Source organism: Oryza sativa, chromosome 1 (genome assembly GCF_034140825.1).
Source record: "Oryza sativa Japonica Group chromosome 1, ASM3414082v1".
NCBI classification, from domain to species: domain Eukaryota; kingdom Viridiplantae; phylum Streptophyta; class Magnoliopsida; order Poales; family Poaceae; genus Oryza; species Oryza sativa.
This window is the reverse complement of record NC_089035.1, coordinates 1,560,410-1,577,080: the sequence shown is the minus strand read 5'-3', so window position 1 is coordinate 1,577,080 and position 16,671 is coordinate 1,560,410. Positions and strand designations below refer to the sequence as shown.

The window sequence follows — 16,671 nt, the reverse complement described above, 5'->3', positions numbered from 1 at the left end:
CGTACTCTACTTTCTCAGTAGCTAATGAAGAAAAGTGCAATTGACAATATGATCAGAGATAAGCGACAACTCTTAAATGTTTGCAAATAAAGAAATGAGATGATTAGAGGGAAATGAATCGATTTGAAACACACTTATTCAAGTGGTACACTGTTCAAACATAGAGGAATTACAACAATTACATTTATGAATGCTATACTAGGCTTATGTGTTTCTTGTCACAGACTACTTTCAATTGTACATGAATGACAGCATTTACAGTTTTGAATGCTGTACTAGGCCTATGTGCTTCTTACAAATAAATGTGCTTTCCAATAAGCAATTACAACAATTACATTTTTGAATTCTATACTATAGGTATGTGTGCTTTTTATAAAATATGTGCACAACCACTAATTAGAGTGGCAGCAACAAATAACATTTCTCCTGAATATTTCTGGTGATCATAACCCTTACTGAACTTGTAATGGTATGACATTACCATCTGGTTTATCCTCACCAAATATCCGGTTCAGTATCAACGCCAATCTGATGCCGGCCTGTGCTAGCCTCTTCTCCACGATTGGGTACCGAGAGTAGAAATAGTCATCTGTATTCCAGGATGCAGAATTTGCCAATTATTATTGCCCTAAGCCCAAAATGACTTCTTGTACTAGTTTTAGTCACAACCACTGTGATATAAAGAAGTATACTCACCTCCTAGAGTAATGTCTTGCTCAACATCTTTGTAGGCATAATTGCAGGACAGATGTATGCTCTCAATTGCATAGCTGCATGACATTGAGTTAAACAATGCATGTCAATTTCTCTTTAAAAATGTACTAGACAGGTGGAAGTGTTTGAGCAGGATATATCATTACTCATTTGCACAGGTTTCCTTTTTGTTGCCACAATTTTCCCAGTGACTGATATCTTCAGACCATCCATCCTACAATTTACACAAACATCAGAAACTGGAAAAGCATTTCTGAACTGATAAATCATTTTACATGTCTGTGCTCTCACTGTGAGGTTCATCTTGAGAGCCTCCACCATGGTATCCAAGCTTCTGTTATAGAAGTCCTTCATGGCCGTCTCTATGATGCTGTTGTCCCACACCTGTAAAAGCAGCACATGAACACAGAAATCTTGTGAGTGAAAAATGGCAGTTTGTGCTGATCTGAATAATTCAGTTGACATGACATGAGAGAAGCAGTACAGACATGGTGAAGGTTTTCCTTCCTCCGGTACCAGTGCACTTTGATGGTGTTGCCCCCTTCGTCTTCCTCGAAGCCGACGTGCAGCGGCTGGTGCACGTCGCCGACGAAGTGGGCCAGGAACATCAGGCTCTCCGTCAGGTTGTCTGGTTTATCAATCAGTGCATGTGTATGGATGTTCAGAGATCATCGGATCAGTGTCCTGCCTGCTGAATCAGAGCACTATTTGGCACTGTGTTTTGCAGATAAGCTTACATGAACTCTTTGAATCGCCATAGCTGTAGAGCTGATCGGTGTAGTTGTTGATAGCCCCGACAACGCACATCCCTTGCTGGTGACGAGAATTATGGCAGTCCCCTGGATAATTGAGAGCCACAAGCAGATTACTCCATGATGAAAGTAAAGCTCATGTTTCAGAAATCAGAGAAATGTTTGTGCCTTAGCTCTACTCATCTCTGCTATCATCTAATCAGAGTGGCAGATTTCACCATGGAATGCTGAATTATTAATGTATACCTCAGTTAAGGTCAGCTGCTCCAATTAGCAAACTTTATCATTCCATTGAAGACCACAAACAACATATCCAGTGGTTAGGATTATCTCTGAACTATACTAGTAATAATTAACAACAGGTCTGTGTGGGCACATGTGTGACTGTCTCTGTCAGACTGTCAGCGGCACATTCCTGGTCCCATAAGAACGTGCTAACAAAGTTTGGAAGATATTTCTCGAGATATTAAGAACGAGAAGAAGCAGAGAACACGCAATTATTATAATCAAGTCGTCAGATTCCTGTTGTTAGTATGTCCTTTTTTTTCTTCCTTGGAGTCTAAACATTCATTTTACATGCACAATTACGACAGATGTCTGGTTTTTATGGTGAAAGCTACTGATTGAATGCAACATGAATTCGTTGTGGTTTGGAACAAGGAAATTAGTGGATCGAATCATTGGTGATGCCGTGAGACTCTGAATCTGTCTGTGATGAGAGTTTGAGTTGTGTATCTTTACTCAACCTCTTTCTCTGATTGTTTGTCCTCCCCAACAAGCAACAGTACGTGCCGGTATAATTTGGATATTCGATAGGGAATAATTCAGAATGGGCTAATGGCATCTACGCTGACGTACTTGCTGCTCATACTGTTACTGATTTTTTTTTCGCTAGCGCAAAAGGATTGCACGTTAATATATAAGAAGAAAAAAAGTTTTTATTACACAACGTAATCACCAGACCGGCTTATGCCAAGGGAAGGGAGAAAAAGCAAAACAAAAATTGAAGCAAGGAAGGCTAATTAAACTACTACGGCGGCTAAACATAACTCCTAACAGAGCGAGAAGGGCAGAGCCACTCTACACTCAAGAAAAACCCAAAAACGTTACTGCTACTACTCCATCCGTTTCATATTGTAAAATTTTTTAGTATTGCTAACATTTATATAGATATTAGTAAATCTATACATATATATATATATATATATATATATATATATATATATATATATATATATATATATATATATATATATATATTCATTAACATTTATATAAATATGAGCAATGCTAGAAAGTCTTACATTATGAAATGGAGGAAGTGCTAATTAATTGTTTTGAACAGAGAAAAAAAGAATAACGCAAAGCGTTCTCTCGCTCAGCCTGGTTTGCAACCAATGGCGCGCAATTAAGCTCGCTTTGAACGATCAATTTGTATTCTGTAAATGCAGCGTTCATTTGCAGCTATAATTAAGTCGTTATCTTAAAAGAAGAAAATTTGAAGCTAAGATTGTGGAGGTGAGTGAAGACGTACGTGAGTACTTGAAGTTGCAGACTTGGGGGGTGTTGGCGTAGTGGAGAGGACGAGACCAGTAGTAGTGGAATCGCACCTCGTCGGCCCACGGGCACACCGTCGACAGCTCCCCGCCGGCCGACTCCGGCAGCAGCTCCTCCACCGCCGCCGCCGCCTTCTCCGACAGGTACTTCTGCAAGTACAACACTCCGTGTTACTCTCTAGCTGCAGCCTCTTCAGGTGCTGTGCGAGGAGAGGAGGAAGGGGATTAGCAAAGCCATGGTGTGCGGAGACCTCGGCGATCTTGCAGACGATGATGTGGCCCTGCTTGCCCCACGCCTCCGCACGCCGAGGCGCCGCGGTGAGGGAGACGACGGAGACGAAGGCGGCGAGAGGCAGCAGCCGGAGGCGGAGCAGAGGCGCTGCGAGTGCCATCTCCGGTGGTGGTCAGCTCAGCCTCGCCGGAGTGGTTGGGTCGTGGGCTATTTATTGGGCGGAGAAAGAGCACGAGAGGAGAAGGTAACGTAGCGGTGGCATGGGCTGGGCTAGTGGGCCAAGATTATCCGGATGGGCCGGATGCTTGTGATGCTGAGGGCAATTTCGGCCCATAAATTTTATACAGATTTTTATCATGCCGACAACAGTCTCTGGCGTTTTTATCGGAGAAAATTTCCAGACTACGACATGATACATTGCTACTCCTGCCAAATTTGTTGCTCCATTTTTTTTCTCATGAAATCAATTGGTGAGGCTGATTTTCATACAACGACAACACTGGCTTTGTTTGAGTTCATTGTACATGAAGATTAAGTGTAAAACATGTAAAATGAGAAAATCATTAGCTTGATTAAGTTTAAATTATTTTGAACTTAAAAAATGGATTTATCTGATATTTTATAGTAATTTATATATATATTTCTTTTTTTTTGCAAAAAAATGTATTGTTTAGCATTTTGAAAAGTATACTAATGGAAACCACGAGTAAAATATGTATCTTAATAGAAAAAAAAGGGGCAATACAGCTATGCAGCTAGCTGTTGCATTCATCCTGCAGGAGAAAAACACACACACTGAATAACAAACACTGCTGTGAATGCACGGACATGGCACCAGGAGGGTCCAGCAGTAGTCAGGCGTGTGCATGGGTATGAACATGGCCTCAATTTTCAGCAGCGTGTGAACGAGATTGCCGGCCGTGCATGCTCCGTAGTTCCGACAGATTCCTCATCCTCTTTCCCTTTCTTAAAATAATGGCGCGAAATGATACAATATTCCGGAATTCCTATTGGGTGGGTGATCGCTCCTCCATCCACCCAGCGATCACTCCCCTGCCTCTCTCCTATACTATATACTCCTCCCTCCTCTCCCCCCTTCCTCCTCCCCTTCTTCTCTTTCTACTACAGTACACCACACAAAACTTTTTAAAAAACAAAAGTTAGAAAAATTTATGTATAGAAATACTATTTATAAAAAATTTGAATTCAAATTCAAATTTGAATTGGGCATGTAAACTTTTGACTTATAAACTTTGGATCTATACATTTTAGGTGTATAAACTTTAGATGTATAGAAATAATATATATAGAAAATATTTGAATTCAAATCCAAATTCAAATTTGAATTTGAATATAATTCAAATTCAAATTTGAATCGGGTATATAAACTTTAGGTGTATAAACTTTAGATGTATAGAAATACTATATATGAAAAATATTTGAATTTAAATTCAAATTTGAATCGGATATTTGAATTCAAATTCAAATTTAAATTGGATATATAAACTTTTGACTTATAAACTTTAGGTATATAAACTTTATGTGTATAAACTTTAGATGTATAGAAATACTATATATATATATAAAATATTTGAATTCAAATTCAAATTTGAATCGGATATATAAACTTTTGACTTATAAACTTTTGGTCTCTAAACTTTAGATGTGTAAACTTTAGGTGTATAAACTTTAAATGCATAAATTTACTAAAGTAGGAAAGTAATGAGGTGCCAAAAAAGGAAACAGGTGGAGGGAGGGAGGGGGGGCGGGGGGCGACCCGATCGCTACCAGGTAGGTAGGAACTACCCCACTATTCCCGCTTAAAAACCCCATCACCGAGGCACTGATACTGATCGATCGTCTAGCTAGCTTCTTCTACCTCGCATCCGATCAGGAATTCAGGATGCAGCAGTCGATCATGTCGACGCTGCCCCTTCTGCTGCTGCTTCTCTTCTCCTCGCTCTTCCCTGCTCCCTCGCACGCCTGGGGAATCCATGGCCATCTCATCGTCTGCCAGATCGCGCAGGCACGCACATTCTTCCGTCTTCTTCCTCGATCTGCTCCTCGCCTTCTTTCATCTGATCGTCTCGTCTCGTGCAGGGCCGGCTGAGCGACGCGGCCGCCGCGGCGGTGAGGGGCCTGCTGCCGTCGTACGCCGGGGGCAACCTGAGCAGCCTCTGCTCCTGGGCCGACGGCGTCAAGCTCAGGTACCCCTGGTCGGCGCCGCTCCACTACATCGACACCCCGGACCACCTCTGCAGCTACACCTACGACAGTTTGTTGATTTTGTCCTCAAATTCGACTGAAATTTGCATGGACATGCTGTCACATTGTAGCAGCATGCATCATGTTGGTTTCTTGTGTTGCATTGTCAGGAGACTGCAAGGACGAGGATAGCTTCAGGGGGAGGTGCGTCGCCGGCGCCATCAACAACTACACCTCCCAGCTCCTCACCTATGATGCAACATCCCCTTCTACTCAATGTAATACTGCTCCATTTAATTCAGTTCTGCAATTTTTTTTGCCTTGTTAGTCTCAGGCTGATGATAAGTTTCTGATCTTGAGTTCTTCAGATAACCTGACACAAGCACTTCTGTTCCTTGCACACTTTGTGGGGGACATCCACCAGGTACACCCAAAAAAATGTGATTAGTACGCTCTGTAAGTACTTGTATAGTAGACTAGTGTAGTAATTAGTGTTTAATCATTTGGAGATGACAGCCGCTTCATGTGGGGTTTACCTCCGATAAAGGAGGAAACACCATTGATGTGCACTGGTATACAAGGAAGACTGTTCTCCACCATGTAAGTCCAATGTTCAGACTAAGCATCCCACTGCAAAAAGCATTCAGACTAGCATCCCACTTCCCAAAAGAAAAAAAAATCAGATAAAGCATGGATATGACTGTGACAAAATCAATTAGGAATCCTTTGTCTTTGGTATTGTCGTTCAGGTTTGGGATGACAACATCATCAAAACGGCAGAAAACGACTACTATGGGGAAGGCGTGGCTGAATTTGTCGATGCACTGATGCAGAATATAACGGTATGAAAAATGGTTTTCTGGTGTGCTTGAGGCAACTAGCAGCTCGATCTACTTACTGCTTGATGTTTCAGGGAGAATGGTCACAACGAGTGCCAGGATGGGAAGAATGCAGCAAGAACCAGACCACATGCCCAGACACGTATGCTTTCACATCCAAAAGTTCATTTCTGAATTTCCACTTAACTTGATTGATTTCTGGCTGTAACTGATTACAACTATATATGCAAGGTATGCATCTGAGAGCATCGCTGCAGCATGCGACTGGGCGTACAAGGACGTGACAGAAGATTCACTCCTGGAAGGTAATACTACCATTAGCAGTGCCATTTACGTTTGATGCAGAGTTAAACACTTCAGAAAATGTCCTGACCACGGGTTTATTGCTCTTGATTGCTGCTGTTGCAGATGCATATTTCGGGAGCAGATTGCCGGTTGTGAATCTCAGGCTAGCGCAAGGCGGCGTCAGATTAGCTGCCACTCTGAACAGAATATTCAGTTAAAGGAAGACGAACTGCATACATCAGACAGTTCTCTCTCGAAGGAAGATTTTTATTTTCTCTGTTTTGCTGTGTGCCAAAATCTCGAGAGATCAATTTTACTATTTCCTTGTCATGATAAATCGAAATATATTCTTGAGCATGTGTGAAATGGGACTTATTCCAAAATATGTGAGTGTACATGCGCATCTTCCATAGCTCTATATTATCGGGAAAAAAGAAGATGAGCAGAAACATACGCCTACGGCCCAAAGTTCATGTGAGCTAAGCCCATTAGATTCACGACGTAGAGTATACGGCCCAAACATCTCAATACGTGGTTAAAAGGCCTTTTCATTGCAGCCCTGATGGTTATCTGTGCAGGCCGGCAAAGCATCCGAAACTTCGGACTTTGCTCTAAAATAATTGTTGGCAGAAAAATTGAAACCTTGGACTCGAATGTTTACACAAGTAGATATCTGCGTTAAACGACAAGCAGCACGGTGAATTAAAATATGGTAATCATTTTTTATTAAGCTCGCTAGATATTTATGCTTGATTAAACTCTCTCATTGAACTCTGTTGTAGCCATGTACGTACAGCGGCGAAACAAACTTCAAGTGCAGTGGCACGTTGAGAGCAGCGGCCAATTTTCTGCACTCTTTGGAAGACTATGTAGAAAAACATTAAAGTGTGTGATGAATACGAATATATGTACAAATGTAGCTGTAAAATAAGATTTGGAGTTGTTAAAAATAGAGTAGGACTCTATATGTCTCTCTTAAATAGAGAGAGACACCATCTCTTATAACTAGTATATGACAATTGTAGAATAGAATAATCGCTCTAGGTAGGTCGGCCGGGGGACATTAATATCTTGATACATTGTAATTATACTAGTTTAGGGGAGAGTGTACGTAAAAAATATCTCGTAAAGGTAAAGGTTTAGCAGATCTAATCTCTCGTCAATCAATATTGTGGCTCCCTGTTATCATTAAGTTTTAATCTCATATGGTGTGATATCATGTTTGGCTTCGTTATATGTGGTGGTTTCCTTTTTCTCTTTTGATACCTCAAAATCCATACGACTAACATAACTCTATTTTTTTAGAATTATATGTTTAAAACTGTCCAAATTTATTATACGAAAAATATATCATTAAATTTGCCATTGGAAACGTTTCTGCAATATTGTAATATTTTAATTAAATATTAATTAAAGATATAAAAATAATGTTCAAAGTCTATCTCTCATACCAATATACCATGCATGAAAGTCAAAAAGGTAAAAAAAATGGAGGAGGTGTCAACATTGTGCCAGAAGTACTGTTAAACTACAATAACTTGGAATGTACAATGAATTATGGTAGGAAGAATCGTAGAAAAACTCTAGGTGTACTGGTAGTTAATAATTAACATAAACAAGAAGTTTGCATTAGCTTACCGCAGGAACTCAATATTAATTACAATTGTTTTACAGCAACTTAGACACATGATGTTGCTCTATCTCCTATTAATTCCTACTAGTAGCTAGCTTAGCAACTAGTAGACGGTTGGTGCCGTCAGCTTCATGTGCACACACATGATGACCCAATGCCATGGAATGGATGGCAATATGGCATTATACTTAAAACATATGGCTTAGTCTACTCACCAAACTATATATCCGTAGGAGCATTAGTTAATCTTTCTTCGTTGCAACAGGTAGTCGAATTGTACAGTTTGATGTCTCCTCCCTCCCTACAAAACTCGTAACTTGCATGAACAATATGTACTCATGCATGAACCTGGCTGGTTTCAGTCCCAACTAGCAATTAATTAACCTATTTACACAATACCATCCAGCTCACACGTACAAACAAATTAGATTAATAATTTGTCAAGTCTCTGGCATGGATTGGAGGTTAATTGGAAGAGAATTAATCATCAAAACCGGCCAGGTGCGCCCAAGCCTCTGTATGTTGTGGGGTGTCAAATTAAACAACTGATTAATGTGCGTGCATTCCGTTAAAATCAGACGTAACACGTCTGCCTTAATTAATTAACTATTAATTAATTAATTAGAATCGTCTAAGCATCATGTGTGCTCGCTAGATTGCTTTCCTGTTTCACACACTACCAGATTCTGGAATACCTCAAGAACACGGCGAGATAGGCGGAGCTATTAATTAGCAACTGATGATCGAATTCATTCTGTTGCTAGTGTATGCGATTGATGATATATTAGTATTCTATACTTTATATAAATCATGATTGATCCATCAAGAAACCACTTGTTTTCCCTCTCATGGGAGGTTGTCGTAAGTGTGCAATAATTTAGTATATATGTTTAACCCGTCGACGCATCGATTGGTAAATTAATGCAAAAGATTAGTTGTTTTCCTTGGTGATTTACGTACGCAACAAGTTGCTAGCCTTGCTAGATTAACACCACTAATAACTATATATAACTAAACACGTTGATTAAAAATTGTTCGGATGAAAGGTCGACCTAAGGCATAGCTATTACCTAGCTAGAGTGGTATATTATGTGAAAGGAATATGAATCTCCTAATTATAATAGCTGGCTAGCTAGCACTAGGCAGATGCATCATCTCTTAGTTTCCAGCATATGCACACAATATATGTACATACTAGTACGAAGCTAGCTAATTCTCTCTTAATTTGGTCCTAGTTAAGATTATGTGCTGTGAAAAAGCTCTTTATCTCTCTGCACCTATTCTAGAGCTAGCTAACTTGGATTAATCCTAATCAAAAGTTCAGTGTGAATTAATATATTCTGATACGATTCTCACGGGAATAATGTGGAAACGTGCAGAATTGGAACGTGTATGTGTGTGTGTGTGTCTCTGAGAGAGAGATGGGTATCGAAGCAAAGAGCTATAGCTAGTCAAGATCGATGTAAAGGAGATGGGCATGATTAAGGCCAGATATATCTAAGCTCACATCCATTGTCATAATTATCGACATATATTCGATGGCCAACTAGATCGATCGATCGATATACGTACGTAACAGTAGTCAAGATTGCTAGCTAGATGAGAATAAGCAACCAATTCAAGCTGACTGCAAGAGCAGTTAACGATCGATAATCGAATTAAGTAGCGTGTTCAGGTTTGCGATTCTTGGAGTTGTCATTTCATCCATATTTTTTGCATGCCACGATGTAAACAATATAATCACATGCCAAGGCAAGTGTGTGCATGATCGATATATGCATCTAGCTTGATCTCTGCATCTTCGCCGTCGCCGTCGTCGCGGTCGTCGTCGTCGGTGGCGGCGTCGTCGCTGGAGAGGCGCCTAGGTAACCTACCCTAAAACGAGTAGGCTTAGACTCTGGCGATCGATAGATGATGAGATCAACAAACCACCACACACACACACTGATCGACTGAGTGAGTGAGATTAAAAGCAGCCAGGCAAGTTATTAAGTGGAGACGACGTGTTGTTTTCACGCATCATTTCGATCATCGATCCGTTGATTAATTAAGGGAAGATGATCATATTGATCAGGGGCGAGTTGTAGGTAGGAGAAGGAATTAATGGTCGATCTCGATCTCACCTCCTTTCCATCGATCGCTAGCTAGCTAATGGCTTTATCATGATCATGTTGCATCCACCACTGAAAAGAGATAGATCGAGATCGATGTGATTACTAGGTAGCTAAGCTAATAAGCTTCTGTGTGGCCAATAATGGCGATCGCTTTCGGAGGGGATTGATCGAAGCTGAAACTTTGACATGTGTCGACCGTAGAACCCAACCAGCTAAGCATGTGTTACAGTAGTGGTAAACCGCTTTTGATCTCCTTTAATTTATTGGTTGCTGAGGCTTCGATCGTTTGGAAATACGGAAAATTTTTATTGGAGTCACTGTATATGTTTCATATAAAATTCAGTGTTTAATTCAGATGGTTTAGCTGAGTGGTCATACTGTTGGTTTTACTGTAGTTTGGAGCAAACTATATCATTGCAAACTAGCATTGTGTAATTATCGCGCATCCACAATTCCACATTAATGAATATATTGAAATGTAATCCTTTTTGTTTGTTCGCGAAAAAGTTCCACACTACTAATTAAAAAAAAATAAGTCATACTTCAATTATTTTTATAATAAAACAAGTCACAAACAAAATAAATAAAAAAATTATATTGTTTTGAATAAGACGAATAATCAAAAGTTACAAACAAGAACTTAAAGCGACAAGTATTTTAAGATGGAGGTAGTACATTTCATGACTACTCTGCATTGTTTCTATTAATTATTTCCCTAGATCATTTTTCTTGTACACTGTTCAGCATTGCTATGCATGAGGCGATCGATGTTCAGGGCTTGACTTCCCATGCATGCTAACGACATGTGTGTATACTGCGAAAAAGATCGCCATGCATGCATACATACATATGGTAATTAATTTATTGATGAGAGTTGCATTGCATGCGTACATGACGCCGTGACATATCTATACATACAACGCACAACAATTGCTTTCTTAATACCAACTGGGATATACTCACCAAGTTGTTTGTTGGAGGATACAATTAAGCAACCCTTTCATCTTCAGGGCTTCATAATAGTATAGAGCGCCAAAGGAATATTCTTAAGGAATATATAATAGTCTCACTTTACCCCTATAACAATTGAGACATGAAGGGTTCTAACCATTAACCTAGAAAATAATTCTTCATTACTAGTATTTCCTTTTTGTCATCCGAATGCAATCGAGTTTCCATTTTATAGATTGAGGCTAAGAGTTATTGCTTAGCCATTATTAATTATAGCAACGATATTTTATCTCTCCTCTTTCTCTTTCTTCAATATAAGCAACATTTCTAATTAGCAAGGCTAAGAACTTTCTACAACTCTATCAGTGGCCATTGTACATGCCCTGCTATACCTAACTGCTCTTAACTACGACTATGGATTTTCTCTTCCCCATTTTCTTTCCCAATATATATATGCTCTTGAGTGAATCATATTAAGGGGACGCCCAAATTTTTCTCATAAACCAGACCTACTGTCCCTCCCCCCACCTTCACTTACTCAATCCTATTAAGCACAAGCTAGGGTATCCTTAACTATCTGTTCTGTGTGACAATATTTTTAATTTTGAATTCCCATACAAAGATATTTGATTGCGATAATTTCACCTTTCCTCGCAGTTAATTACTTAGTCAAGCTACCACTTAGTTTGCATCTCCGGTTTGCCGATAATTGATTAGTCAATTTACATAATCGCCCATATGACTACATGTAAACCCCGTGCGTTGCAACATTAGGTTAAAGCTGCATCACAATGGTAAACATGAGGTGGTGCGAGATAAATTTGCTTTATAGTTAAATAGTATGACATCACATGTTTTTTATAATTTGCACATTTGACTAGTCACTACAAGAAAATAAGTTTGGTGAGAGAAGAGAAAAAAATGTCATTAGTGAGGAGCAATTAGTTAAGTTATAGAGGGTACATATATGTATACATCTAATCAACTTTTTCCTACAACACTAATTATAGATACAAACACTTTAAATTTGTCTAGCAACAACATTGACCTGTTTTTTTTCCCTAAGAAACAGTTTGAGTTTAGTAGCTGATAAACTCCCATTAGGACCTACAAAATTAGAAGTAAATATGCACAGACTAGTTAACAATACAAGGTGATTGGACCATGCAAATTAAGACTTATGTCTATACGATCATTCTTATGATTTGTTAAAACCTCACGAATATTACACACGCTAGTAAACTTTACATAGAAATTAGTGTTGCTAGGGATATACCATTGGTCTTCATCTATTTGAGCGTTGCTTAGGGATTGTGGTGTGTGAGTGTGGTGTGAGTGTGGTGTGAGTGCGTGGTGGTGGCGGCGGTGTGTGTGCACGCACACATACATCACCCGCGTAATCGCACACAAAACTTGTCGAATTTCTTTCACAATTGCAAGGACTAGTTATAGTAATTGTAGTTCCAAAATATACTCACATTATTTTAGCTAGAGAATTTACTTTGGAATTTATATATATGGAAATGAGATTGCAGGTTAATTTATTTCACTCGCTCTTTTACTGTCATTTGACATGCATGGACTCTCTCTTTTTTTTGAACAATTTTAATCCAAAATTAAGATTCCTACAAATTTGATGTGTACTCTTTATTAAATATAGTGCATGCATTATGTCGTATGGACCCACATCACAGTCAACTGTATATTTTTCTTTCCCTTACTAAACATGCATGGTAACTAGCTTATGTCCTAGAGAGCATAGGCAGAGAGTTTCTCTTTTACCTTAACTTAATAATTATTATAATATGATATGATGCAATATAATATATATGATAGGATAACAGAAAACTAATTAAGGACTACTATATATACACAAAACTATATAGAGCATGGCTATACTATGTTCATAGATCTTGCACATGAATTCTGTTGCAAGTTGGGTACGTAATTAATTTAACCGCAAGTGACGATGAATGGTTAGGACTTGTGGACTATTTAAGGACCATGAGTTAGATGAAACTTGCAAGTACATGCCAAAGGAAAAAAAAACAAGGACAAATTCATCATGTGGCGTACGTACGGACATTTATTTTTCTTAATATGGCATCCAAAATTTTACTGTTCCCTTTCTTGCCAATATTTGAAGCTTGGTTTTAGAATGGGAAGGATGAAATTAAAGGATGAGATATGAAGGCGAAACAAGAAGGGTGCATAAAAGTTAGCTGGTAGTTTCAGATAGATTGAGTATATAAAATTGTAAATGAAATAATTAATACTATCATACAAGAGTAACATTTGGTTTAGCATATATATGAGGAATTTACTATATATATGCACTACTGAAAAAAAAATGATCTACTTTGATCTGTCTCAAATAGAATTTAGGACATACTAGAAAATGTTATTCAACCCTGCAAACTTCGATGACAAATATCTAGAGAAATGTTTGGATTCATCACATATAAAATATTTAATAGTTTTTATATCATATAATGATTAGAAACAATAATGGAAAATACAAGTTTTCTTGACTACATCGTTCTCCAAAATGACAAGGAAGATAAAACGGTGTGCTACATATGTTGTTTTTCTAGAAAGGCTAATCATGCCGTTAACTGGCTCATGCATGTGTAACTAAATTTACAATAATTTTGTTCTTTCTAGTAGTTTGTGAGCTAATGCAACGATCATTATGTGGTCCATATGGATAATCACTTGTTTGCCATGGTATTAGTGCGTGGTCCATAGGAAAAGCTTACCAGCTGGTACAATATTTGCAAGTGTTAAAATTTGGACCACCAATGTAATTTTTTCTCTTCTTTTGAGCGTATCCTCCTAGTTGTTGTTTGTTACTTTCAAGTAGAATTATCTCGAGTTCTTGATCAATCAGCACCCTAGATATATAGGTTGGTCCATTTATAGGCAATAATTAATCAAGTTTATGCATGAGTAACACGACTGGACAGATCTAAAATCATATTTATATACTTTTATATCCTAGCTGATGAGCATATATAGCCACTGTCAATGACAAAAAGGACCCGAAATATCTATGATGTTACAACAATCATAGACATCACAATAAAGATTAATTATATGTACAGCTGATGATTAATTAAGCACGAATGGTGAAAATATGTATTTGAAAATATTGTCAATGACAAAAAGGACCCGAAATATATATATGATGTTACAACAATCATAGACATCACAATAAAGATAAATTATACTATATAGAACTGATGGTTAATTAAGCACTAATGGAGAAAATATGTATTTGAAAAGATTAAAGTCGATGTCTCAAATGGGGTGCGTAGATAGCTAGACTTATAGTGCGGAGAAGTCGAAACACCATTCATTGTGATCTCAAACAACCAAGTTTCTAAAGGAAAAGTTGAGTCATCAAATAAGGCTGCCTTCGGGAGCGAGGGTTGGGAACCCTCACTCCATGGCACGAAAAACGGAGCAGCGATTAGCGGATGATTAATTAAGTATTTACTTTTTTTTCAAAAATGGATTAATATGATTTTTAAGCAACTTTCGTATAGAAATTTTTTTTTAAGAAAACGCACCGTTTAGCAGTTTAAAAAACGTGCACACGGAAAATGAGGGAGGAAAGTTGGGAACGGGAGGTAACGAACGGAGATTTTTAGAACATGACTGATTTTACAGTTCTTGAGTAGGTACTGGGAGGTACCATATTTCCAGTGTAAAATTTGGTGCCTCTCGATATCTTCAAAACTAGGAGCTACGGGTATTTGTTCTAAAAATTTCGGTATCATTTAAGGATTGTAAAATTTCTTTTTATACATACTATGGCCTTTTTTATTCCCAAAACAAAAACTTTTCACCCATCACATCGAATGTTTGGACACATGTATGGAGTATAAAATGTGAAAAAAAACCAATTACACAGTTTGAGTGTAAATTGCGAGACGAATCTTTTAAGTCTAATTGCACCATGATTTGACAATGTGGTGCTACAGTAAACATTTTCTAATGACGGATTAATTAGGCTTAATAAATTCGCCTCACAGTTTCCTGGCGGAATCTGTAATTTGTGTTGTTATGAGACTACGTTTAATACTTTCAATGTGTGTCCATATATCCGATGTGACAACCACACACAAAATTTTTCCCTAACTTAACAAGGCCTATGATGCTCCTTACTAAATAAGGGGTGGATGGGGATGCATGGAAGGATGGTTAGGGGTAACATTAGGTGAAACTTAAATGAGAGGGACGGTTGGGTAAGAGAAATAGTATTAGAAACCCATATAATTGCTAACATATTTCAAATACTAGAATCCTTTATATTTGTGTACATATGAGTGATCGCTAACTCATGGCTAGCTAACTCATGGCTAGCTAGTGGTGTACTAGTATAGTTTATTGTACTTGTGTAGGTTTCTTTCAAAGTTACATGTTTATGAATTATTGTTAGCTTTATCGTGCTTCTGTTGAAAAAAAGGCCGCAAATAAAAGAGAGAACTCCCTTTTTTTTTTGAGAACTCCCTTTTTTTTTTGCAAGGAAGCATATAAAAGAGAACTTTGTGAGTAACGATATGATGATGTTTAATGGACCAAAGGTTATAACTTAGCGTAACCAATTGCAGATACGCTAAAACTATTATGCGAGCTAGTGTATGTTAATTTCTTCCTCATTTACAATTATTTTCTCTAATAATTAACTAACATATATGAAAAAGAGCAATGTTCCCGTGCTCTAAAAGAGAAATTACCAAATGATCATAATCGTTCATTATTAAGAATAAATTAGTAATTTACCAATACAATGATTAGAGGTAACTTTGTTATTTATGTTTTTTCTAGATCTATTATTTGGTCATCCATTCCGCTGGCATTGCTCACACCTATATTCCATCGAAAAAGCCAAAAAAAAAGTTGAAAAAAAGGTCTAGTCGTCATTGCTAAATGTTGATTATATCCCTCCACACTTTTTTTTATAATAATGCACCTCCACATTTCTAATACCGCTAACTGAAGTGGTAGTACAAATAAATCTAAACCCTTCAACCAAATGAGAACAACGGTTCATATTGCTTTTTACTACCAACAGAGAGCACCGTAGTATGGCTCATATGAGAACTTACACGTACTAGTGCTAGAATTACTCGATCCGATCACAAATACGTATTGATTTAGACATTGGTCTGGTCTCACACAAACATTATCGGACCACTTATTTATATCTTAATATATTTACAAATTCCAATAAAATTGTATTTTTCATGAAAAATATGCATGGCTTAGGCTTTATTCGATTTTTTTTGTTTGCACCATTAATAGCAAGATAACAAGAATGCCTACACTTCATCTATTTCCTATACATGTTAAATATATCATGCAACAAGTCTATTGTAAATTAT

General features: G+C 37.9%; 2 protein-coding genes across 2 annotated transcripts; one reads left to right on the top strand and one right to left on the bottom strand.

Annotated features, from left to right (window-relative positions):
- Positions 1 to 103: 103 nt before the first annotated feature.
- Positions 104 to 3,439, bottom strand: LOC4325994 (endonuclease 2). Its single transcript, XM_015758992.2, has 8 exons — positions 3,274 to 3,439; positions 3,001 to 3,172; positions 1,452 to 1,553; positions 1,203 to 1,342; positions 1,006 to 1,098; positions 861 to 928; positions 697 to 770; positions 104 to 589 (listed from the first exon to the last, which is right to left on the bottom strand). The coding sequence occupies exons 1-8, from the start codon at positions 3,412 to 3,414 to the stop codon at positions 453 to 455; spliced, it is 927 nt and encodes a 308-aa protein (XP_015614478.1). The 5' UTR covers positions 3,415 to 3,439; the 3' UTR covers positions 104 to 452.
- A 107-nt stretch (positions 3,440 to 3,546) lies between these two features.
- LOC4325993 (endonuclease 2) lies at positions 3,547 to 6,940 on the top strand. Its single transcript, XM_015759003.3, has 9 exons — positions 3,547 to 5,280; positions 5,355 to 5,529; positions 5,630 to 5,737; positions 5,828 to 5,883; positions 5,976 to 6,059; positions 6,209 to 6,301; positions 6,373 to 6,440; positions 6,530 to 6,603; positions 6,707 to 6,940. The coding sequence occupies exons 1-9, from the start codon at positions 5,158 to 5,160 to the stop codon at positions 6,799 to 6,801; spliced, it is 876 nt and encodes a 291-aa protein (XP_015614489.1). The 5' UTR covers positions 3,547 to 5,157; the 3' UTR covers positions 6,802 to 6,940.
- The last annotated feature ends 9,731 nt before the right edge of the window (positions 6,941 to 16,671 follow it).

Coding starts and splice junctions, on each gene's coding strand:
- LOC4325994 (XM_015758992.2), bottom strand. CDS start 3,414: ATGGCACTCGCAGCGCCTCTGCTCCGCCTCCGGCTGCTGCCTCTCGCC. Junction 1,343..1,451: donor TGGCGATTCAAAGAGTTCAT/GTAAGCTTATCT, acceptor TTGATAAACCAG/ACAACCTGACGGAGAGCCTG. Junction 1,099..1,202: donor GGAAGGAAAACCTTCACCAT/GTCTGTACTGCT, acceptor CTGCTTTTACAG/GTGTGGGACAACAGCATCAT.
- LOC4325993 (XM_015759003.3), top strand. CDS start 5,158: ATGCAGCAGTCGATCATGTCGACGCTGCCCCTTCTGCTGCTGCTTCTC. Junction 5,281..5,354: donor TCGTCTGCCAGATCGCGCAG/GCACGCACATTC, acceptor CGTCTCGTGCAG/GGCCGGCTGAGCGACGCGGC. Junction 6,604..6,706: donor AGAAGATTCACTCCTGGAAG/GTAATACTACCA, acceptor CTGCTGTTGCAG/ATGCATATTTCGGGAGCAGA.